This window comes from Choloepus didactylus, chromosome 5 (genome assembly GCF_015220235.1).
Source record: "Choloepus didactylus isolate mChoDid1 chromosome 5, mChoDid1.pri, whole genome shotgun sequence".
In the NCBI taxonomy this organism is placed as follows: Eukaryota; Metazoa; Chordata; class Mammalia; order Pilosa; family Megalonychidae; genus Choloepus; species Choloepus didactylus.
Genome location: NC_051311.1, coordinates 69,080,916 through 69,105,533, shown reverse-complemented (window position 1 = coordinate 69,105,533; position 24,618 = coordinate 69,080,916). Strand labels below are relative to the sequence as shown.

General features: G+C 35.8%; 1 protein-coding gene across 1 annotated transcript in view; it reads left to right on the top strand.

Annotated features, from left to right (window-relative positions):
• Positions 1 to 24,230, top strand: part of LOC119535335 (hyaluronidase-4-like) — a 103,920-nt gene extending 79,690 nt beyond the window's left edge. Inside the window, exons 3-7 of the mRNA XM_037837756.1 lie at positions 1,077 to 2,028; positions 6,438 to 6,527; positions 20,050 to 20,162; positions 22,569 to 22,632; positions 24,213 to 24,230. Coding sequence (XP_037693684.1) covers positions 1,108 to 2,028; positions 6,438 to 6,527; positions 20,050 to 20,162; positions 22,569 to 22,632; positions 24,213 to 24,230 — 1,206 coding nt within the window. The 5' untranslated portion in view covers positions 1,077 to 1,107. The remainder of the gene's footprint in view (positions 1 to 1,076; positions 2,029 to 6,437; positions 6,528 to 20,049; positions 20,163 to 22,568; positions 22,633 to 24,212) is intronic.
• Positions 24,231 to 24,618: the final 388 nt, after the last annotated feature.

The following is a 24,618-nucleotide window of genomic DNA, read 5'->3' as shown; positions in this document are numbered from 1 at the left end:
GGTGTCATTTCCTGCATTTAAGACATTAAATAAAGAGCAAGAACCACATAAGAAGTAATGTGTGACTCTTAAATGAGACTGAGTTTAATTACATCAGAGAAAACTTGGTGTTTCCTTTATTTTTAAAAATGTGTACATGATAAAGCTACTTGGATAAATAACTTCAACCATATTGTTTTTTTAGGGTGAGGTCCAGTTGGTTAGAATGTGTTAATTATTATTGCTTGTACTCTGGGAAGATTCTCTGGCAGTTTGTGGTCCAACTGACTATTTAGAAGTTGGGGTTAAAGAGCCAAGTTTCATTTGGGATTTGACTGGTGGAAATACAGTCAAATTTCTTCATAAGAAAACCATGGCATTGAAGAACTAATAGATTTTTAGACTTATTTATGTACATGAGAGAACATGGTAGCACCAAAATCCGTAACTGACAGCAGGTAATGCCTTCTGTACCTTTCTTTCATTTCAGCCTGTGCTGGTTCTGTGGGTGGCTCATTCTCTGTCTCAAAAGCGAAAAAAGAAAGAAAAAAAAAAACCCTCGAGGTCACAAATAACAAGCAAGATGTTGCTTATTGCTAGTGTAGTTTGTTTCTTTTTGTTCTACTCAATATTTGTTTAAACGTCAATGTTTGTTGATCTTCAACAGGCCATATTCTTAGAGTTATTTTTCCAGTAATCAACAAGGACTTAAGGTAATCAGTTCATTCTTTTCTAGTTCCCTCTGACCAAAGGTTTGTCATTACAGGATGGTTTGGGTTTGTGTAGTCAGAGTTATAGGAAATTAAAGCTAAGTGTAGAGTTTACATAGCTGAGGGTTTGTGTAAAAAGTTTTACTTTTTTATGCACAGGATTTTTTTTTTTCACATTTCAACTTAAAAAATAACACCTCATTTTTTTGTCCCTAGGGCAGCTGAAACTATAAATTAGGCTTCATAAATTAAAAAAAAAATCCCTGTCACTTTGAGGACAGCTTAAACACTGCCTTGATTTTACTTTATTTGATATTCATTTTGTAATATCAAACGGAAGGAACATACGGCACCATCATGTGTAATATTTTTCTTATTATTTTACAGGAAACAGCTATAAAGCTGAGAACGACAAGCCATGTATAACCTGTGGGTGGCATGGTTAGGAGTGCTACAGCTGTTTATCAGGGTTAGTCATGCAGCTAGCAAACCAGCAATGCCTCCTGTTATCAAGAACCGACCTTTCAACATTTTCTGGGCTGCCCCTACGATGCAGTGTAAGCATTTCTTCAATGTGGATCTAAATCTTAAATTGTTTAACATTATATCAAACTCTTTAGAGACTCAAAGTGGATCAACAATTGCCATATTTTATCCTAATGAATTAGGGCGTTACCCTTATTTTTCTCAAGATGGAAAATCCATTAATGGAGGGATACCGCAGAATATGAGCCTTTCTAAGCACCTTAGGAAAACCGCTGATGACATTGAAAAAGTTATCCCTTGGTGGAGATCAGAAGGACTTGTTGTCATTGACTGGGAAAACTGGAAACCCCAATGGGATAGAAATTGGGGCAATAAAATAATATATAAAAACCATTCCTTAGCCTTCACTAGAAACCACCATCCTGATTGGTCTGATACAAAAGTGAAAACAGTTGCTCAACAGGAATTTGAAAATGCTGGAAGGGATTTTATGAACATTACTCTTACACTGGCTTTGGAAATGAGACCAAAATGTTTATGGGGCTTTTATCTCTACCCAGACTGTTACAATTATGATTACAGGATAAATCCACAGATCTACACAGGTAATTGCCCAAATGATGAAATTTTTCGCAATGATCAACTCCTGTGGCTGTGGGAAAAAAGCACTGCACTTTATCCTTCAATATTTTTGGATAAAATATTGAATTCAAGTTTAAATGCTTTAAAATTTGTTCACTATCGAGTTAGAGAAGCCATGAGGATTGCCGAAATGGCTAGAAATGACTATGTTTTGCCAGTTTTTATTTTTTCCAGACCATTTTATTTACATAGTATGGAGGCTTTGTCTCAGGTAAGAAAAAGTACAGTCACCCACATAAAAATGGAAAGTTAGTAGAATGACTATATAGAGTCTAGGAAAAAATTTTTAGGAAATTTATTTTCCCTTAAGGAAGTATTATTGAACAGTATTATTAAAGGCATATATTTCTTCACATGTCAACTCAATTCTGAGAGAGTGTCACAGTATTGGATATTTACTTAAGAGATTTTGGATGATGATTCTTACCAGTTTATTTATAGGAATTTTCTGCAGAATAGTTGTTAAGCTTGAGTTAAATTATGTGATTTTTACCAGGAAGAAATTTCAGAATTGGCTTTTTCAATATGAAAGCTTAGGAGCAATTTTTCAAATCAAGAACATACAAAATAAAGTTTGGGATAGATTATTAAACAACTGTGTTTTCCATTGTATTGCATGTTTATGTTTTAATTTATTAGATTAACTGAAAAATGCAGATTTTGTTAATTTTGTCTGTAAGCATCTGCAATGTGATCTAGTGGTTAGTGTCAAAGAATTAAAAGTGGTTTTTATAAACTGATATTGTTTTTGGACTTAACATAAATGAGGAGATAATGAGTTTGTGAATATAGTACATGTTCAAGCTCTAGCTATATCATCACTTAGGTCATTATTGTAGGGACTCAATCAATTGATGGGTGGCTAGATTAAAAAAAAAACTTAAATTTCCTGTCATATGTGAGAGCTAACAATTCTATTATTCCAGTACCCAACAAAGAACAGGGTTATTGGATAGACATTACAAAACTCTTAGATAACTTATGTCAACATTTACTGAGATATTCCAGAATAAAATCCATTAATCCAAATATTATTGACTGGACTTGACATTTTTGGCATTGCAAGTTATTATTATTCAAAATGGCATATTCATTAGGAGGGAAAGAATCATATAATCATTGCAGAAAGTTAGAGAAATTTTACAGGTGTCTACTCTGCCTCTTACCGAAACAGGAGGCCCATCTTGCCTGGCCTCTCCTTGAACATTTTTGATGGGGCACTCCCTAATTCATAAGAAAAACTGCCATTTGGGGGCAATTTTAACTCCTAGGAAATTCTTGAGTATGTTGAATGCACTTTACCTCCTGATAATCTCATGTCACTAGTTCTAATTTACAACATAAATAAAATAGAATCCTTTTTCTATAGCCACTTCTTTATGTGAAGACATCAATCATGTTCATAAAACTCTTCTTTCTCAAGTATTCCTTATGTGACATTACTCAAATCATGTTACTTTCTCAAATTCTTTTGAGAGGACTGGGTAGAAATTTATTCATTCAGGAAGTGTTTATTGAGTGACTAAAATATTTCAGGCATAGTATGTTACATCTTTTTAAATTCAATTTTATTGTGATATATTCACATACCATACAATCATCCATGGTGTAAAATCAGTTGTTCACAGTACCACTATATAGTGTGCATTCATCACCACAATCAATTTTTGAACATTTTCATTAACACACTCAAAAAAGAATAAGAATAAAAGTTAAAGTAAAAAGAACACCCAAAATTCCCATACCCCCATCCCTCTCTATCTCAGACCAGATGGGCCCAGGTCTCAGGAGGAAGGTGTAATCAGTATCACATTTCCCTGAGGATGAGACACAGAAGGTTGTCAGACTTTCCTGTGAGGACTCTAGACTCTGTGCTTTCCCTATCCTGTCCAACAGGCAGTGTGTGTTAGCCTGCAGCTCCCCACTGGTGTGAAGAGGTTCAGTCCCTTTACTTTTCAGCAGATTCTGTCCTGTCCTGGGTCCAAGGGTGTCAGAAGCTGAGCTGTTTTTTTTATTCCTCCTAGGCCTGGGGTCTGAATTCTCTAATGGAGGGCCACCACTTGAGCTGGGCCCTGTCCCCTTTTTCTTAGGGAAAATATACCCTTTAGGGAATTATCTCCTACACTTGAATTCCTCCTTTGTCTCTCTGACTCTCTTAACTCCACCCTTGCCTGGGTTAGTGCTGACAATTGAAAATGCCTGAGGCTTTCTCTAATGAGCTATCTAGAATGGGAGAAAAAAAAAAAAAAGGAAAAAGAGAGAAAGCCCCTTTTCAGAGCCAGTCCCCAGCCCCCCAGTTTCGCTGGTTGACTGGTGTTGGTACCCAGTTCTCTGTGCCCCTTTTCTTGGGACACAGCTGTTTTCTAGTATTCTGAGCTCTGCCATCTCCAAAGCCTGTTTTTTATTTTTTTCCATCAGCCCCGCCTCCTGTCTGCTGGAAGAGACCTCAGGGTTCCTTTCCTGCTTTCTCTGGGTTTATCTGTGTTTGTAGCTTGTATTCAGTAGTACAAATTTGTTAATTAAAACTGCAATTGGAGCTTGGTTGAGTTCCTTTCCCTTGCTGCAGGTAGCCTGCTTCTTTTTTCCACAGAGAAGTGTTAAAACTCAGCCTGCAATGCCAGTGAGGGAGGAGTGTCAACTCTGCGGTTTGGGGAGCTTTGCTTATAGTTCTATGCTGTGATCTCAGCCATTCCACCCATTCCAGGCTGGTGTACAATGTGTGTCCAGTCAAAGATGGCTCCTAACAGTTGTTACAGACTATTTATTAGTTGTTCCTGGCTATTTACTAGTTGCTTTAGAGGACTGAATTCCACACCTCTCTATGCCACCATCTTGCCCTGCCTCTTATAATATGTTATTAATAATAATAACAGCAGCAAATAATATTAATCCATTTAGTCAATTCATCTTCATAGAAAATGGGAGCATGAGATGAGACACAATTTGATGAAAGACTTGTTCATGCTTTTCCCATTTGTCATGATATTAGACTTTTGAAATAAATTATGGGTATCACTTCTGAGCTCTACTTCAGAAATCAGTAGACCACATACCTTACTCACTAAAAAGTCTAGAACTACATAGGTATTATTACATAGAAGTATATTAATGCTTTCCTGTTGCCTTCCATGTTTAATATTTCAACAAACAGTATGGATTTTTCTCACCTGTTGGCTGAGTAACATAATTTTCCAATGCAGTTTTTTTTTTTTCCCAACCAATTCTGCTTGGCATTTTCTCTCAGAAGTGTCTCAACTTGAATAAGAGACTTGATTCATGTTAAAGGAATGTAAGGCAAGTTAGTATAATGGAAGAACAATTTCCTTTCTTGTATTACTTAGACAAATTTCAGACCACAAGTACTAGTATTACTGGAACCTTGCTATAATGCAGAAAGGCTTTGCTGTAGCATGGTTATATATTTTTTCTCATTTTAGTCTTTAAGCACTCCACCTTTGCACTGGAACTCTGCCTCTCCATAACATGCAGGAAGGAAAGAATGCAAATTGCCCAATCAGTCATCCCCTCTATCTTCCATCTCTGCCTGTTTCCTTTTTCTTTCCTCTTGACTTATAATCATGAACATAATCTCCTCAGTTTCTCATCTGGTAAATTATCTACTCACCCAACTCAAGAGTCACTTGGATACCTCTCTTCTGCACTCTCCATTATCCAATGGGTAACTAACACTGTCTTAATTTCCAAATAGCTCTTTGATCTGTCCCTTCTGCTTTATGAGGATTGACATTGCCTTTGTTGAAGACTTGATCATTTCTCACTGAATAGTTTCCATCTTCTTCTAATTGGTGACCCTGCCTACAATCTTGACTTGTCTCTAATGCATTCTTCATACAACAGCCAGAAATATATTTCAAAGGTCAAATTTGTGACTTTCCCATGTTAAAAATTATTTGTAACTAAATACTAACTCCTTAAACTAGATAAAAGACTTCAAATTTTGATCCTGCTTATATTCAAGGCTTCAGCTGCCTTCACTTCTCTCCAGATCATCTGTGCTTTAACCACAGGGAGGAATTGTCAGTTCTCTGGATGGACCATGCTATTTTCTGCATATAAGCCTCTGCTCTTATTCTTCCTTCTAGACCTAAAACTCTTCTCTCTTTACTCTGACTTGTGAATTCCTACTCATTCTCAAAGAGTCATTTGACATTTCACCTCATAAAGGAAGCCTTCATAGACTCCTCCATGCAGAGTTAAACATTTCCCCTAATCTAAATATGCCTTGTGGATTTACTAATATAGAACTTAATTTATTATATTATACTTATTTGTTTATATGTGAGGCTCAACCATCAGACTAAAGCAGTCTCTCAAGAACAGAAAAAACTGGGCTCTAATTAATTTTTATATCCTCAGTATGTAGAACTTTTCATGACACATCACAAATATTTATCAACTAAATGTAAAAATCCAAGACAGTTAGCTTTTCCAGTTGCTCTATGGTCCTTTGTTTCAGAAACAAAGAAAATATTTCTCTATCACTGTGTTCTTTACTATAGGTGTTGCATCTTTACTAGAGTTGATAACAATTTTTATTACTGAATTGTCAAGGGCTAAATTTGTATGACAGAAACTATCCCTAAGACTCCTCTTTTCTAGGAGGACTTAATACATACAATTGGTGAGAGTGCCGCATTGGGGGCAGCAGGAATAATACTGTGGGGAGGATATGATTATGCTGCTTCAAAGGTAAGCAATGACTCATCTGTCAGCACCTTGAATTTTTAAAAATTGCTTTACCTCAGAACCAAATGATTGCTCATAATCTGCTCACTTGACTTTAATGAAGTTCAGGGGGAAGGGACTAACATTTTTGAGCATCTATTCTGTACCAGCCACTGTGGTTAGTAATATGTGGAAAGAACATAAGCTTTCAAATCAGTCAGTACTGAGTTAGAATCCAATTTTTACATTCTAGTGTTGTAATCTTGGGCAAGTTGACTAACCTCTTGGAGTCTCAGTTTCTCTGTCCTAACAACAGTACTAAAATAAAACCTACTTTGCAGAAGTTTGAGTAGAATATATGACATAGTATATGGTAACAATGAAAAAAGATACTGTATTTAAAGAATAAATATTATCTCAGTAATACTAGGGAGGGTGGATTCTCCAAAAATGATTCTTTGTTTAGCGGATTACCTAATGATAAAAATACACATGGGAGGAAATGTATGTATATATGTATAATATATATAATAAAGATTTGTTAATAATTTACTCTTGATAATAGTGCACATAGGAAATAACTTTTATTTTTAAACAACTGCCTTTGAATGTGTTCTATTGTCACCCTGTCCCACTGCCGAAGTGAAAATTCAGAGGCCACAGCTTTTCCTCATTACCGGGTATTGACAGACAGGCTCATTTTCAGGTATTAAAAATATGGTCTCATATAATATAAAAATACTAGCAATCACTTTCTCATTCAGTGTGATGTAAATCAGAGTGTTAGGAGCAGGGGTCGGGAGGTGGTGAGGCTGCTTGTGTTCAGATCCTCACTTATTCACCTCTTAGCCCTATGACCTTGAGCAAGCCATTGACTCTCTGTGTGCTTCAATTTCTTTATTTGTAAAATAGCAGTAATAATAGTATCTACCTCATGGTTTTTTTTTTGGTTTTTTTTTTTGAGATTTCCATTATTAATACATGCAAAACACTTAAAAAAGTACCTGTAAATGTTGACCATTATTATTCAGTTTAAAACTTTTGGCTTCTCCCACACCCTAAATTTGAATCTGAGGTATGGGGAAAAGGAGCATGGTCAATTTCTTTGTTCAGCTGCTTTGAAGATAGGTGTATGAAAAGGAGTGGGAGGATGGGAAAGTAAGCAAAGTGGGCAATGTTATTTGTATTTATTTGGTCACATCTGTAATTATCTTTGACTGTGGAAGGTCACACATGGCTGCCATGTAGGGGCTGGGTCTCTCTTTCCTTTGAGAAGCTGCTGAGGTTTGGTTAGAGACCTCCAACCCCTCCCCCATCCTCTGCATTGTAAGATTCTCTGACTGACAATTCAGTCGTTAGCTGACCTTGCAATTTCCCCTTCCCTCTTTCCCCAAGGTCCCCTTTCCCCTGAGTTTTATGGACCAATTCCTTTCTGGAAGACATATGCCTGGCTAACTTCTGTGGCACCCACTTGGACCATGAGCATACTCCTGTACTCTTTTTTTTAAAAATACAGTTTTATTGAGATATATTCACATTCTCTACAACCATCCACAATGTACAATCAGTTGTTTTACAGTACCATCATATAGTTGTGCATTCATCACCACAATCAATTTTTGAACATTTTCATGACTCCAAAAAATAAAAATAAAAATAAAAGTAAAAAGAACACCTAAAACATTCCATCCCACCATCATTTTATTTTTGTCCCCATTTTTCTACTCATCTGTCCATATGCTGGATAAAGGGAGTATGAACCACAAGGTTTTCACAATCACACAGTCACACTGTGTGAGCTAAATAGTTATACAATGGTCTTCAAGAATCAAGGCTACTGGGTTGCAGTTTGACAGCTTCAGGTATTTCCCTCTAGCCATTCCGACACACTAAAACCTAAAAAGGGATATCTATACAGCACATAAGAATATCCTCCAGAGTGACCTCTCCACTCCATTTGAAATCTCTCAGCCACTGAAACTTTATTTTGTTTCATTTCTCTTCCCCCTTTTGGCCAAGAAGATTTTCTCAGTCCCATGATGCTGGTTCCAGGCTCATCCCTGGGAGTCGTGCCCCACGTTGCCAGGGGGACTTTCACCCCTGGGAGTCATGTCCAGAGTAGGGGGGAGGGCAGTGAGTTTACCTGTTGAGTGGGCTTAGAGAGAGAGAGAGAAGCCACATCTGAGCAACAAATGAGGTTTTCTGGGGGAGACTCTTAGGCACAATTATAACTAGGCTTAGCCTCTACTTTGCATACTCCTGTACTCTTGCTCTGTAAAAATGTTTGCGCATAGGCTACTCCCTCTGCTGCTGTCTGTCCTCAACAATACCTTTGTGGGCTACTCCAGTTAGCCTTCTGCCTACAAACTTCCCCAGAGGACAGTCTCCAGCAGCTCGTGTCCCCTTAGCCAAACTCCAGGACATTCTTCTCCACTTTATCTCTTTGTGCTCTTCTCTTTTTACTCTCCCCCTAACTCACTGGGCACCAGTCACAGAGTCTTCCTTGCATTCAAACTCCTGACTCCTGGAACATTCTCCCCTAGATACCTGCATGGCTCTCATTTCAAGACTTGGCCCAAATTTCACTGTGAATACCCTATTTAAAACTGAAATATGTACCACCACCAGTCCAAAACTCTCCATCTCCCTTCCTTGTTATGTCTTTCTCCATAGCACTCATCACCTTCTCATATGCTATGAAATTTATTTGTTTATATTGTCTATTTTCATTTCTCCGTACTTGAATGTGAGGTCTATGGGAGCAAGATTATTTTCTGTTTCAACCACTTTTGTCCCTAGAACCTCTTACAGAGTTTGTAATCCCCTAGCTCCATGAGGTTCTCACATGGCTCCAGGGCTTTTTACTCCTTCAAATTCCTTTAGTAAAACTTCCTTCTTCCTACAGATTTCTAGCCATTTCTTTATATAGGCTGGAGGTGGGTAAATGCCTCATAACCCCTCAGTTATTAACCATTGTCTTACGCTTTGAATTTCAGCCAAAACTTCTCTCTCTCACTCTCTGTATACACACCCGCATGCACACACACACATATACAGACATAAAACCATATGTTGTTTCTTTTACTATATTACATAAAAATGGCTTAACGGATTTTCCCCAATTTGAAGTACACATTTGAAATGGTCTGATTAAATCTAACTTACATCACATAGACAAAATTCACTTTTGGGTTCTGGTGTACTCCTTTAAGAGATAGTTCATTTTCCTCAAGAGCTGCTGAAACTGATATGTAAACTCATCTCCCCAAACCCACAAATCCAATTCCAAAAGTAATGATAACCAAGTTCTATTTGATCAAAAGTTTCATAATGAAACAGAGGAGGAGGATAAACCACACAAATAAAACTTTCTAACATCACCTTTAAATATTTCTCTTGTTACCCCAAAGTCTCAATGATAATGGCAACTACCAAATCTCCCTATCTCCCAAACCTTTCCCACTACTTCCCCTTTCTCTGACCAGGCTCTTCTCCTCCATATACATGGATTCTCCCTGCAGGTCTCTGAGCACCCCCCCACCCCAATATTTTTAATTAAAATTGTTATTTTGAAATAATTGTAGATTCACATCCAGTTAATAGAAATAATATAGAGATGACATACTCTTTAACCAGCTTCCTCCAATGATAAAATCTTGCAAAACTATAATATAATATCACAGGTAGGATATTGACATTGATACAGTCACGATTGATATCCGTCACCACAAGGACCCCTCATGTTTCTCCACTCTCACCCCTTCCTTAACCCCTGGCAACCACTAATCTGTTCCTCATTTCTATAATTTTATCAATTCAAGAATGTTATATAAATGGAATCATACAGTGTACTTTGGGACTTGCTTTTTCTTCTCCCTCAGCATACTTTCTTGGAGCCATCTCCTTTTAAAAGAGCAAAATTTCTTATATCAAAATCTGTGTGCACAGCATTGATTGGGTGAACATTAGATAAATAAATCTGTCCTACTACATGGAGTTGGCAATTTGAAAATAAGTTTGATTGTAAAGCTACACCAGTTACATGGAATACGTCATCTTTGATTTTTACTTTGGAGCTTCTAATAGAAAATGCTGATGATTTTCTGTCCACAGCTTCTTAAGTTGTAAACTGTTGACTTTAGCTGCTCTGGAGAAAGACTGTTACTCTGAGGTGCCCTCCCAAGAGCCCCCAAAAGTGATTTTTTAATGTACTACCACATAACCTATATTTAAGTAAAACAATCACCAACATGTGCCCTAATTTTGATTTTTAGATGATGGCATAGTAGAGAGATGACAGAAACCTCATTTTATATAAATCTGAGATCTCAAACATGGGACTTGTTTACAAAAATTTGGCATGGAGATGTTTTGTACTACCCACATTGTGTTGTAGAAAAAAACTGAATTATATGGGAATATTTTAAAATGAGGTGTTCTTGTGCACATTAAAAGAAAAACAAAGGTATATTAGGAAGAACTCTATGCCCATGAATTTGATAACTTAGATGAAATGGACAAATTGCTTGAAAAACACAATCTACCAAAACTTACAGAAGGAGAAATAGATAATCTGGAAAGGCCTATAACTATGAAAATATTGAATCAACAATTAAACAATCTTCCAAAATAGAAAGCACCAGTCCCAGGCGATTTCACCAGTAGATTCTACTGAACATTTAAAGACAAAATGATACCAATTCTCTAGAATCTCTTCCAGAAAACAGAAATAGAGGGAACACTTCTTAACTCATTTTATGAAACCAACATTATCCTCATATCAAAACCAAACAAAGACATTACAAGAAAGGAAACTCACAGACTGATATCTCTCATGAACATAAATGCAAAAATCCTCCACAAAATATTAGCAAATCAAATCCAACCATATATAAAAGATATATTACATAATCAAGTGGGATTTATTCCAGGTATACAAATCTGGTTCAGTATTCAAAAATCAATTAATATAGTCCACTACATCACCAGTCTAAAGAAGAAAAATCATGTGATCATATCAAAAGATGCAGAAAAAGCATTTTACAAAAATCCAATACCCATTCATGGCAAAAACTCTAAGCAGCTAGGGATAGAGGGAAACTTCTTCAACTTCCTAAAGAAAATATACAGAAAACCTGCAGACAACTGCATACTTAATGTTAAGAAACTAGATCCTTTCCCCTAAGATGCCAAACAAGGCAAGGATGTTGCCTCTCAGCACTCCTATTCAACATTGTACTGAAAGTCCTAGCTAGCACAACAGGACAAGACAAGTAACTTAAAAAGTAAACAGACTGGGAAAGGAGAAATGAAACTGTCTTTGTCAGCAGATAGTATGATTGTCTGTGTAGAAGATCCCACAGAATTGACCAAAAACAAACAAACAAACCCTGGAACTAATAAACGATTATAGCAAGGTTGCAGGATACAAGGTTGATATATATAATCAGTTGCTCTCCCATATACCAGCAGTGAACAATTAGAATTTGAAATTAAAAACACAATACCATTTATATTAACACACACACAGAAAGAAATATGTAGGTATAAATCTAACAAAATATATTCAAGATCTGTATGAAGAGAACAATAAAACTGATGAAAAAAGTCAAAGAAAATCTAAATGAGTAGAGAAATATTTCCTATTCAAGGATAGGAAGACAATATTATTAAAATGTCAATTCTTCATATATGTATATATTCAAGGCAACTCCAATCAAAATCCCAGCAAGTTATTTTGTGGATATTGATAAACTGATTCCAAAGTTTATATGGAAGGAAAAGCCCAAAATAGCCAACAGAATACTGAAGAACAAAGTCAGAGTACTGACACTACTTAACTTCAAGAATTGTCATAAAGCTACAGTGATCAAGACAGCACAATGTTAGTGAAAGAATAGACAAATAGATCAGTGGAACAGAATAGAAAGCCCAGAAATAGATCTACATAAATATGATCAACTGATCTTTGACAAAGGAGCAAAGACATTTCAATGGAATAAGGATAGTCTGTTCAACAAATGGTGCTGGAACAACTAGATATCCACATGCAAAAAAAAAAAAAAAAAAGTGAATGTAGACACAGATCTAACACCCTTCACAAGCAACTCAAAATAGTTCATAAACCTAAGTGTAAACTGCAGAACTATGAACATCTGGTCTATAACATAAGAGAAAATTTAGATAACCTTGGGTTGGAGATGACTTTTTAGATACAACACCAAAAGCACGATCCATGAAAGATGAAATTGATGTTAGACTTCATTAAAATTAAAAATATCTGCTCTGCAAAGGGCACTGTTAGGAGAATGAAAAGATAAGCCACAGACTGTGAGAAAATATTTGCAAAACACATACCAAAGGATTTGTATCCAAAATATACAAAGAGCTCTTAAAACGCAATAATGAGGAAAAAAATTAAAAAATTTGCGAAAGAACTGAACAGACACTTCATCAAAGAAGATATACAGATGGCAAATAGGCATATGAAAAGATGCTTGATAGCATATATTTTTAAGGAATTGTGCATCAAAACAATAAAGAGATATCACTAAACTCCCATTAGAATGTCTAAAATCCGAAACACTGACAACACCAAATGCTGTGAGGATATAGAACAAAAGGAACTCTCGTTCATTGCTGGTGAGACTACAAAATAGTAAATTCACTTTGGAAGATAGTCTTGTGGCTTCTTACAAAGCTAAATGTAGGCTTACCATATAATCCAGCAGTTTTACTCCTAGGTATATATATACCTGTTCCTGTTTGCTAAACTGCCAAAATGCAATATGCCAGAAATGAATTGGCTTTTACAGTGGGGGTTTATTAGTTCACAAGTTTACAGTTCTAAGGCCATGAAAGTGTCCAAACTAAGAAGATACTTTCTCTTAGTATCCTCAACAAGAGTATACTTTCACTGAAGAAAGGCTGATGCCATCTGGAACACCTCTGTCAGCTGGGAATGTACATGGCTAATGTCTGCTGGTCCTTTGCTCCCAAGTTGCATTGCTTTCAGCTTCTGATTCCAGTGGCTTTCTCTTTAAGTGTCTGTGGGTTCTCACTTAGCTTCTCTGGGGCAAACTCTGGGCTTCATCTCTTAACATCTTCAAACACCTTTTTGTCTGCATCTCCAAGCATCTGGGTCTGTGTTGGCTCTGAGCTCTCTCTCTCCCTGAGATCTCTTAAGGACTCGAATAAACTAATTAAGACCCACCTTGAATGGGCAGGATCACTTCTCCATGGAAACAATCTAATTAAAAGGTCCCACCCACAATTGGGTGGGTCTCATCTCCAAGGAAACAATCTAATCAAAAGATCCCACCCACAGTAGGTCTGCCCCTACAGGAGTGGATTAAAAGAGCATTGACTGTTATGAGATACATAACAGAGTCAAACTAGCACAATACCCAAAGGAAGTGAAAACTTATGTCTATACAAAACCTCCACATGAATATTTATAGCTGCTTTATTCATCACTGCCAAAAATTAGAATGGATAAACTGTGGCATATCCATACAATGAGTATTATTCAGTGGTAAAAATAAATGAGTTATCAGCCATGGAAAAACGTGGTAGTACCTTAAATACATATTGCTAAGTGACAGAAACCAGTCTGAAAAGTGTATACTTTTGTGGAAAAGGCAAACCTATAGAGACAGTAAAAAGATGAGTGGTTGCCATGGTTTGGGGTGGGGTGGGTGGAGGGAAGGGATGTGGTGGAGCACAGGGCATTTTAGGTCAGTGAAACTATTCTGTATGATACTGTAATGGTGGATACATGACATTATGCATTTGTCAGAACCAATAGAAAGCCACACAAAGAATGAACCCTAATATAAACTGTGGACTTTAGTTACTAATAATGTATCAACATTAGTCCATCAATTATAACAAATGTACCTCATTAATGTTAATAATAGAGTGAACTATGTATCTGTGTAGAGAGATAGGGTATATGAACTCTGTCTGTACTTTCTGTGCAATTTTCCCCCCAAAACACCATTATCTTTGATGCAATGTTGTGTGGGCAGGTGTTATTGGTGTTGATCAGAATTCTTTGATTGAGTGTTTCCATGGAGATGTGGCTCAGTCAACTGAAGTGAAATGTTTGATTGCATAATTTCCATGGAGGTGTTACCCCGCCCATTCAGGGTGGGTGTTATTGGATCACTGGAGTCATATAAAAGAATTCATGGACAGAGGGACTCAGAGCAACTAAGAGTGACATTTTGGAGGAGCTGCAGCTTTCAGAGGCATTTTGGAGAACACAACCCAGGAGCAAGCTGACACCTGGAGAGGAATGTCCTCGGAGAAAGCCATTTTGAAACCAGAACTCCAGAGCAGACGCTGGCCACGTGCCTTGTCAGCTAACAGAGGTTTTCCAGACACCATTGGCCATCCTCCAATGAAGGTACCCAATTGATTGTTGGGCCTTACCTGGGACACTTTATGGCCTTAAGACTGTAACTCTGTAACCAAATAAACCCGCTTTATAAAAGCCAATCCATTTCTGGTATTTTGCAAAAGGCAGCATTGGCAAACTGGAGCAAGCATGTTGGAAGCAATGTAGTTATTTTAGATTATTTGTTTTTCTTCTTTGTTGGGTTATGGTTTGTTAATTTTCTTGGGGTATGGTAGGAACATACTGGAAGCAATGTTGTTATTTTAGGTTAATTTGTTTTTCTTATTCCATTGTTTTGTTTTTGTTTGAAGTGTTTTTTTTTATTGTTTGTTTTTTAATGTTTTGATAAATAAAGTTCAAAAACTAATTTAAAAAAACACTTAGAAAATTAGGAATTGAAAGAAAATTCCTCAACATGATGAACAGAATATATGGGAAAACCCACAGCTAATGACATTCTTAACAGTGAAAGACTGAAAGCTTTCCCTGTAAGATCAGGAACAAAACACAAATGTACAATGTCACCAGTTACTCTACATTGTACTGGAATGTCTAGCCAGAGCTTTTAGGCAAGAAATAAAAGGCATTCAAATTGGAAAATAAGAAGTATAGCTCTTGCTATTTGCAGATGACTTGATCCTGTATACAGAGAATCCTTAAAAATCAACAAGAAAGCTATTCTTGGTAATAAATGAATTCAGCAAAGTGGTGGAGTGCAAGATCAACATCCAAAATCAGAAATGTTTCTACACACCAATAATGAACAATCTGAAAAAGAAATCAAGAAAACAATTCCATTTACAACAGCAGCTATAAGAATGGAATATCTAAGAATAAATCTAATCCAAAGATATAAAGGATTTGTACACAGAAAACTACAAAACATTGCTAAAAGACAAAGAAGATCTAAATAAATGGAAGGGCATTTGAGTTCATGGTTTGAAAGATTAAATATTGTTAAGATGTCAATTCTACTAAAAGTGATTTCCACATTAAACACAATCCCAATAAAAATTCCAACAGCCTTTTTAGCAGAAATGGAAAAGCCAATCATCATCACATTTATATGGGATGGTTAGGGTCCTCAAATAGTCAAAGCCGTCTTGAAAAAGAAGAACGAAGTCAGAGGGCTTGCACTCCCCAATCTTAAAAGTTATTACAAAGCCATAGTAATCAAAACAGCATGGCATTGGCATGAGGACAGATGTATAGACCAATGGAATTCAATTGAGAGTTCAGAAATCAACTTCACATTTATAGCCAACTGATTCTTGACTAGGGTGCCAAGTCTGCCTAATAGGGAAAGAATAGTATCTTCAGCAAATGGTGCCAGGAAAACAGGATGTCCATATGTATAAGAATGAAGGTGGATGCTCACCTCACACCATTTACAAAAATAAACTCAGAATGGATTAAAGAACCTAAATATAAGAACCAGAACTATAAAACTCCTAGATGAAAATGTAGGGAAGCATCTTCAGGACCTTGGGTTAGGCAGTATTTCTTAGGAATTATAGTCAAAGCACAAGCAACAAAAGAAAAAAATAGATAAATGGGACTTCAAAATTAAAAACTTTTATGTTTTATATATAAATAAATGTTTCTGCTTTGGGTGCAAAAAAAAAACTTCTCTTGAAAAGTTGAGTTGTCTGACTCCAATGGCCCAGATTTCACTGTTGTTGAGAGGCAACCACTTCCTCTACATGAGGCTTCCTCTCTTCAGTTGTGCCAACTCATTAGTTGTCCTTGTAGGCTTTGACAGTTGCAGTCCCTGGCTTAGACTTGGCATTTACATTTACTGATGAAATTGTCCTGTGATTTTCTTCTCTGTGGGTTTTTCTATCATGGTTATATTGCTTCAAAGATAGCTTTTTATTTTCTTTTTATAATAATTTTATAACACAAAAATTATCTAATCCTTAAAAGTTGAAAGTAACTCATATACAAAAAATGTTTGGGTTTAGAAACCTTCTATGTGGCAATTAATTTCTTCTCTAACTTGATCCATTTCTAGTTGTTTTCTATCTCCTGAATCAATTTTTGTAATTTATCATTAAAACTTTTAACTTGTTATCACAGAATACATGATTTATGGAATTATAATTTTAAAAAAATCTCTGAAACTTCTGCTTGTCTTATTTATATATATTTTCCTTTCTTTCTTATTAACTAGATTTGCTAGATGTAAATGTTTTATAGTTTCCTTTTCTTGAAAACCTAGCTCTTGGATTTATCAATCAATTTAATTTTCTAATGTATTAGTTTACACTTTTTTATCTTTCCTTTCAGAGATTGCTCTTCTAAAAATTATTTTGTTAACTCTTTCAATTAAATGTTTTATTTATTTGTATTCTTTCTTTTTAAAAAGTCAATGCTTTTGAAATAAGGAGTTTTATCATGTGTTTAATATCAACATGCCTTAAAGTGTCTGTTAAGACATTTTCAGCATCAAAGACAGAATAGGAGACAAATTTGCATAACAAGTACACATTCTTTTGGATAAAGTTTTAGAATTAGAAGCTAAGAGTGGACACACTGGTGGTCAGGAATGAAAGGTTATTTCAGGTGTCCTAGAAATTGATGGCTCACTACTGGTAACAAAATGGAGATAGGAAAGACATCCACTCAATGAAGCAGGTAGCAACTGAGGTGGCGCTTTCAAGAATAGAAAAATATCTGAGAGGATGCAGATTTTACAGGAGCAGGAAAACATACATGGAAAGGACACACCTCTTAATACTAGATCAACCAACACTTATGCTGCTGAATAGCTGAGTAGGAATTCAAATGAAAGCTGATGCCAAAATGCCTCGTTTCTTATTTGGTAATCAGATTACCTGGTCAGCAAAAGCATTTAAAACTAGACATTTCCCTCTAAGAGTTAATTTGGCTGTATCTATTGGCTTTAATATGCAGTGTTCTGATTATTATTTTCTAATTAGTTTGAAATTGTATTTTTAAATTTCCTCTTTGAGTTATTTGGGAGAGTATTTTTAATCTGGAAAGAATTGGGATTTTCTTTGTTTACCATTTTAATTTTTAATTTCTATTTTATTCTGTTATAGACAGAATTATTGTTGCTGTATTTAGAACAGATTACAGGGCACTAAAGGGAAGCTATTGCAATAATTTAGGTGAGCACTAATGGCAACCCAAATCCAAATGGTAGCCATGATTGGATTGTGGATATATTTTGAAGGTTGACTAAAGAGGACTTAATGAGGAATTAAATATGGGAGTGAAAAAAAATGGAAAGAAAAATGACTCCAAAGTTTTGTTCCTGAGACACTAGGAAAAGTAAGGTGGTATAAGCTAAGAATGGGGAAAACTGCCAGATTTGCAGGTTAGGGAGAAACCAGGAGATTGGGTTGTAGTATGTTAAGTTTGAAATGCCTATGAAATGTCCAGAGGAAGATATCAGGTAGGTGGGTGGGTTTACAGTCAGTTCAGGAATAAGGTCAAAAGATAGACATTTGGGAATTGTATTTAAAGCAATAAGACAGGATGAGTTTATCTGCAGAATGGAGTTTAGCTAGAGAAGAGGAAAGATCAAAGAATTCACCCTAGGGTTCTCCAAAGTTAAGAGGTAGGGAGGATGAGCAAGAACCAGTAAAGGAGATTGAGAAAGAACATCCAGGAAGTAAGAGAAAAAGCAGGAGAATGTGATGTCCTGGAAGCTACATGTTTTAAGGAGGGCTGGCACAGAACAGGGGATGAACGAAATGAACTTTGTTTTTGCCTAGTGCTGTTCTAAATTGGTTTATATTATAGCTTCCTGCAAACTTTTTTTTGGCTGGGGGAGGGGGTGTCATTTTTATTTGTTTTTATTCCATCTGTACTAGAAACCCCTCAGATGCCTACAACCAAGAATGTTGTATGACTGAAAATAGCTTATGTCCCCAAATATAGTGGGAGGCTGGCCTAAAATCAATGTACCTGGATCAAATAATACTATACACAGCACTTTCAGAACTTGTTATTGACCAAAGTGCTACCTTGTTTAACTACTTGTCATTAAAAACTTTATTCTGCTTAGAGCTTCCCGTTTGAGCCTCTCAAATCTTGACAAGATGGACTCACAATTATGTGGCCTTCTCTTACTGAGAAAATACTCCACTGTAATATATTGAGTATAATTATTCATTAATGTTCATAGTGAGCAAAATAATTGAAACCCTAATAGGAGACTCAATTTATAATATTAACAAACAAACTGGGATTTTCCAATGGTCCTTTTCTATATGAATCAAAACAGGCACTTGTCAAGATTCCAGTTAGATTCTTCTGGTTTATCTGAGTCCTAGTGTTAAAACTCAACGTTACCGGCACATCAATGAATGATATACATTGTGGGAAGAAAACCCTACCTATGTCACTGGATCCTGTAGCCTAGTACAAATGACTAGGACATTTGTTCATAAATAAGGATCTTCTATATTCTACCTCCTACCACTTGACTGATGGATAAAGTATGGTATATTTAGATGATGAAATACTGAACAGCAGTTAAAATGAATGAATCAAAGCTACATAATCAACGTGAAAAAAATCTCAAAAATATGTTGAGAATTAAAAGCATGTTGCAAAAAAAAATCCCATAATATATTCATTTATTTAAATGTTTACAAAACACAAAATAAGACTATATATTCTTCATAATTACATGTATATGTAGTAAAGTAATAAAAACATGGGTGTAAAAACTATGCATCAACTTCTGGAGAATGGTTATCTCTGGAGAGATAAGGAGAAAAATGGGATTGACTTGGAATCTTAGAAAAAGCTGATCTAATGTTAACATGTGTTACATACAAGTGTTAAAAATGCTTCACTAAGTTAGATTTTTAAAAAATCATCCAATGTTAGTGATTATCTATTCAAACTGTTGCTATAAATATCTCTACATTTTTCCAATGAAAAAATGTGAAATCATCTTCCCCTTGAGATGATATGAAATTGTTAGTCATAATATTCCTAATCCAAGATGTGACTTTATAAGGGATTAGACCCTCATTTAAATGATTAATCCCCTGAAATCCTCTTCCTCATTAGCCTTACCAGATACAAACCTCAGGCATTAATATCCTTTGGATAATAGAATCACAAATTGAGAGTGATTTAAATATATCTCTGTTTTTCCTACAGGAGACCTGCTTATCTCTGCAACAATCTATTCAAGGACGCTTGGGATATTATTCAGTAAATGTGACATCAGCAGCCCAGCTCTGCAGTAAAAATCTATGTAACAATAATGGAAGGTGTGTTCGAAAAATACCTGAATCTTCTTCTTATCTACATATGCCTGAAAGTAGCAGTAGGAAATACATCCTTAAAAGCCTCAGCTTCATCGTTTCTCAAAAAACTAAACTGAAGACAATAAAGGACATGCACAATGGATTTGTGTGTCACTGCTATTATGGCTGGCATGGAGAGTCTTGCCAGTACAGCTCTTCAGTCCTCTTGACAGGGAAGAATAAGGCTTCTGTTGCTAATTTATCAGTTTTTCTCAGCATGATTTTCTCTATGATTCTGCTGATTTTTTTTTTATTCTCTACTACAGTGTCATTTTTTCCTTGATATACCGAGTAGAAAATGTTGATTTTTTCCCCTTAACTTCATGCCTCTTTTAAAATATTTATGGGTTTTAAAGAAAAAAGGTAATCATTGACTCCATTAATTGATTCAGCAAATAATTATAGTATACTTACATCATGCTAAGCACTGGGGATATGGAGGTGAACATACATACCAAAGTCTCTGCCATTGCCGAGCTTAAATTCTTGTGTGGAACAATGAACAATAATAAATAAACATTAAATAAACAAATATGTTTATAGATCAAGTGGTGAAAGTGCTGTGAAGAATAATAAAGTAGGATAAAAGGATTAGATAGTATGGGAGAATACTGGTAATTTTATGTAGCTCAGTAAAATAAGGCATCTCTCTGAGATAACTTGAAGTTATAGAGGAACAAGCCAGGAAAATATCTGGGGAAGAGCATTCACAGAATAGGGGAAAACATGTGCAAAAGCCTTTAAGTTAGAGCAGGTCTAGAGTGTTCTAGAACATCAGGAAGTCCTGTGTAGCTGATACAGGAGGATGAGTGAGAGAACTGGGGAACCAGATCATTAATTAACTTTATTTGAACTAAGATTTTAGTCAAGGTATCTTTTTATTTTTAATAATTGAAAAGAATTTCAACTAAGGTATACTATCTGCAACTTTATTTTTTTTAAATAAATACACTCATCTAGTTGGATAGTAATAGGAGTCCCTCTTGTGAGTAGATATTGCTACAATGGTCTTGAGAACCTCAATAGTTTATAGCAAATACGAGAATTTGTGATAATGTCATGTGGGAAAGGGGACACACAAAAATGTGGATGCTAAAGAAGGCAACCATTACCTTCTAGATGTATTGAATGCTGTTAGGTAGGGTTCGACTTTGGCCAAAATATTACCACAGCTTGTCAAAATTTTATTTAACAATCACTAATATCAGGATATAAACACTATCAGACTCCAATAAAATAGAATTTATATGGGAAACTCTTTGATTCAAAAATTGTTAGTTTATTAAAGTATACTGCATCTAGGCAATTTATTTTCTTTCAGTTCTCAATTAATGCATTGGCAATTTGTTTGAAAAATTCATATGGCTCAGAATTTGCTTAACCTGACCTAGTTACAGTACAGATTATCTTGTTTCATAAATGTTCAGAAGAAATTATAATACCCCAAATACTCTTTCCCCCCTTATTCTAAGGAACACATTTCCTCAATGATATTTTCCAAATGTTGCACCTTCGTACTTACTTCTTCCTGGCATGCAGATAGAACTGTAGCTTAAACAGTGAAAAACAATATGTATCCTGCGCTGATGTGTATCCTGTGCTTGATACATTCACTGGTTCTTGGGTAAAATTAGCCATGCCTTTCAGTCTCTCTATACCTTATTTTCTTCATATTCAAAATGGTGATAATATTCATTAATTTTGTATCACCCTCAGATTTAGATTCATTTGTTTTTCCATTCATACATTCATCATTCATTCATTCATTCATTCATATTAGGGTGAATTAAAAGTTAAAGAGGCAATGAAATGCAGCAAGCTAAATTGAGAGCTATTTGTTAAGTTCCCATTTTTGTTGGTATCCTACTATACCAAGGGTGCAGTTTTAGTAGTTAGGGTCTCCTACCCAAGCACAAAACTTTTTGCAGCTATTAAAATTGGTACTAAGCCGGTAAGTGACAAGGAGTCGTTCCTTCCATGTTTACAGTGATGACAAGTTTTCAACTATTATATCAGGGTTTTGATAGTCACTGAACTCCAGTAAAGCAGGAGAAGACATAAATTAATGAATATTATCACCATTTTGAAGATGAAGAAATTAAGGTATAGAGAGAATGAGAGGTATGGCCAATTTTACCCAAGAACCAGTGAGTGTATCAAGCACAGGATACACATCAGTGCAGGATACATATTGTTTTTCACTGTTTAAGCTACAGCGGTGCCTAATCAGAGCATAAGAATAAGAATTAAGGTAGATGTATTTGTGTGTTTGTCAGGGTTCTCCAGGGAAACAAAGCTGACTCTCTCTCTCTCTCTCTCTCTCTCTCTATATATATATATATATATATATATATATACACCATAAAGCAGGCTACAAGTTGGGAACTCCAATGAAGGTGCAGATGAATTCCCCGGGAAAAGCTGGCTGGCTGAAGTAAAGAGAGAAATTCTGCTTTCTGATTGCTGAAATAATCAGTTCTCCCTTTAAGACCTTCAGCTGATTGGATGAAATTTTTCTCATTGCTAAAGGCAGTGTCTTTTGTTGATTGTAGATGTAATCAGCCATAGATGCAATCAACTGATGATTTAAATCCACAAAATATCCTCACAGGAGCAATCAGGCCAGTGCTTGCTTGACCGAACAACTGGACACCATAACCTAGCCAAGTTGACATGTAAACTTAACCATCACTGTAGTTGAAAAATGAAGAGAAAACATAGTAAATACTATATTTATGGCAATTTATTTTGACTTGCATAATTCTGTTTCCAAAGAATAACAGTTAATTGTTTCATAAAAATGAGAAGTCATTAATTATGTCTATTAATCCGACATCAAATATACATACCTCTATTTTTTCTTACATAAAAGATCAAGATTTAAATGTTATTCCTATGGTTAGGATAATTCTCTAAAAGAAATTAATGAAGGGCTCATCTATAAGCAAAATATAAATATACTACAAATAACTTTAGCCAATGAACTATACCTTTTAAGATGGTAGTTATTACATAGTACATGTTACGAACCCAAAGAAAGTTCGTCTCTCTACTGAATTACCTGAACAATGACATTTTGTCTATTTCTAGCACAGTGTTATATCTTACCTCCTGTTAGTTGCTCAAAAATCACTGTACCCTTTATTTGCACATAAACTTTTTGATCAGACTTTTGTTCTCCCCAGTCACTAATGACTCTATACCACCCATTTTTTAATTAGAAGGAGGGTATGTTTTCATCTTAGAAGTAGTGTATCATAAATGTATTTCCTGGTCTTAGTAAATTCATGCCACAGTTTTTATATTGAAGACGTTCTTTGAAAAGTGTGGAGCAAGTTGCTACAAGGTTCACTGTGGGAGTATAGGCTCGGGCACAATAGAAACCTTCAGCAAATGACGGCTTTATTATTGACACAGCACAAAGGGTCCAAAAGAGCAGAGGGAAAAGATCCCATGGTGACCAGTCTTCCAGGGAGGCCAGTTGATTAGGTCAGCATTGGTGGATGGCATCCTTATGTTGGAGAGGAAAGACAAATCAATGCAGCCCGAGGGTACGCGTATGTATACAACCAAGGCGGGGGAGGGGGGGTGCCCTGGCCACTGAGATTTCCCACACTGAATAAGCAGCTGGGGCTGCTTATTCCCGGTTTGGGGATTTAAGATATTGTCACAGATTTTCATTTGACCCAACAACTGCCCCAGGCTGTGGAATTAAAACATCTGCACATAATAGAAAAGAGGGGCTAGGCAGCGGCTGGGAGATGGCCACTATGTGTCTTTCCCAGCACAAAGCCGCCTGACTTTCTCTTCTAATTTAGACTTGAATCTTCAGCTCAGAGTAATTTTCTTCCGTTTTTCACATGGCTTTCTTTCCCCACTCTCTCTTTTCACTAATGACATTACTATTAGATGAGTCTTGGCTCTTCTAGATCTGTTCTCTGTGTTGCTTCTTACGTAATCCAACTTTTTGTCTTTTTTTGCTTTTTATTATAGATTTGCTCACTTTTCTTCTAGAATACCAGTTTAGCCTAACCACATTTTGACACTCATATATTTTAACTTCAAAGACATTTTCTTGTAATGTGATTGCTCCTTTTTCAAAGTAGCCTTGTTTTGGTTTGTGGATTCAATAGTTTTGTCAACTTCTTTGAGATTTTTGTTGTTATTGTTTTATAGTTTATTCTCTTCCATTTCTTCTGAGGCCAGTTTTTCCTTTGTTCATCTCCTTTCTTTATGCTGTAGGTCTCTATCAAATATTTGAAGATCCTTGGTCAGTTCATTCATATTTTTGAAGGAACAGAGTGATTGATGGAACCATCTTAAGAGTTTTTTCTTGCCTGCATTTGGGTATAGCTGCTCAACAGGATCCTTGTGTTAAATGGGTGGATAGACTGTCCACTCTGTGAAGAGGTTTGGTGTA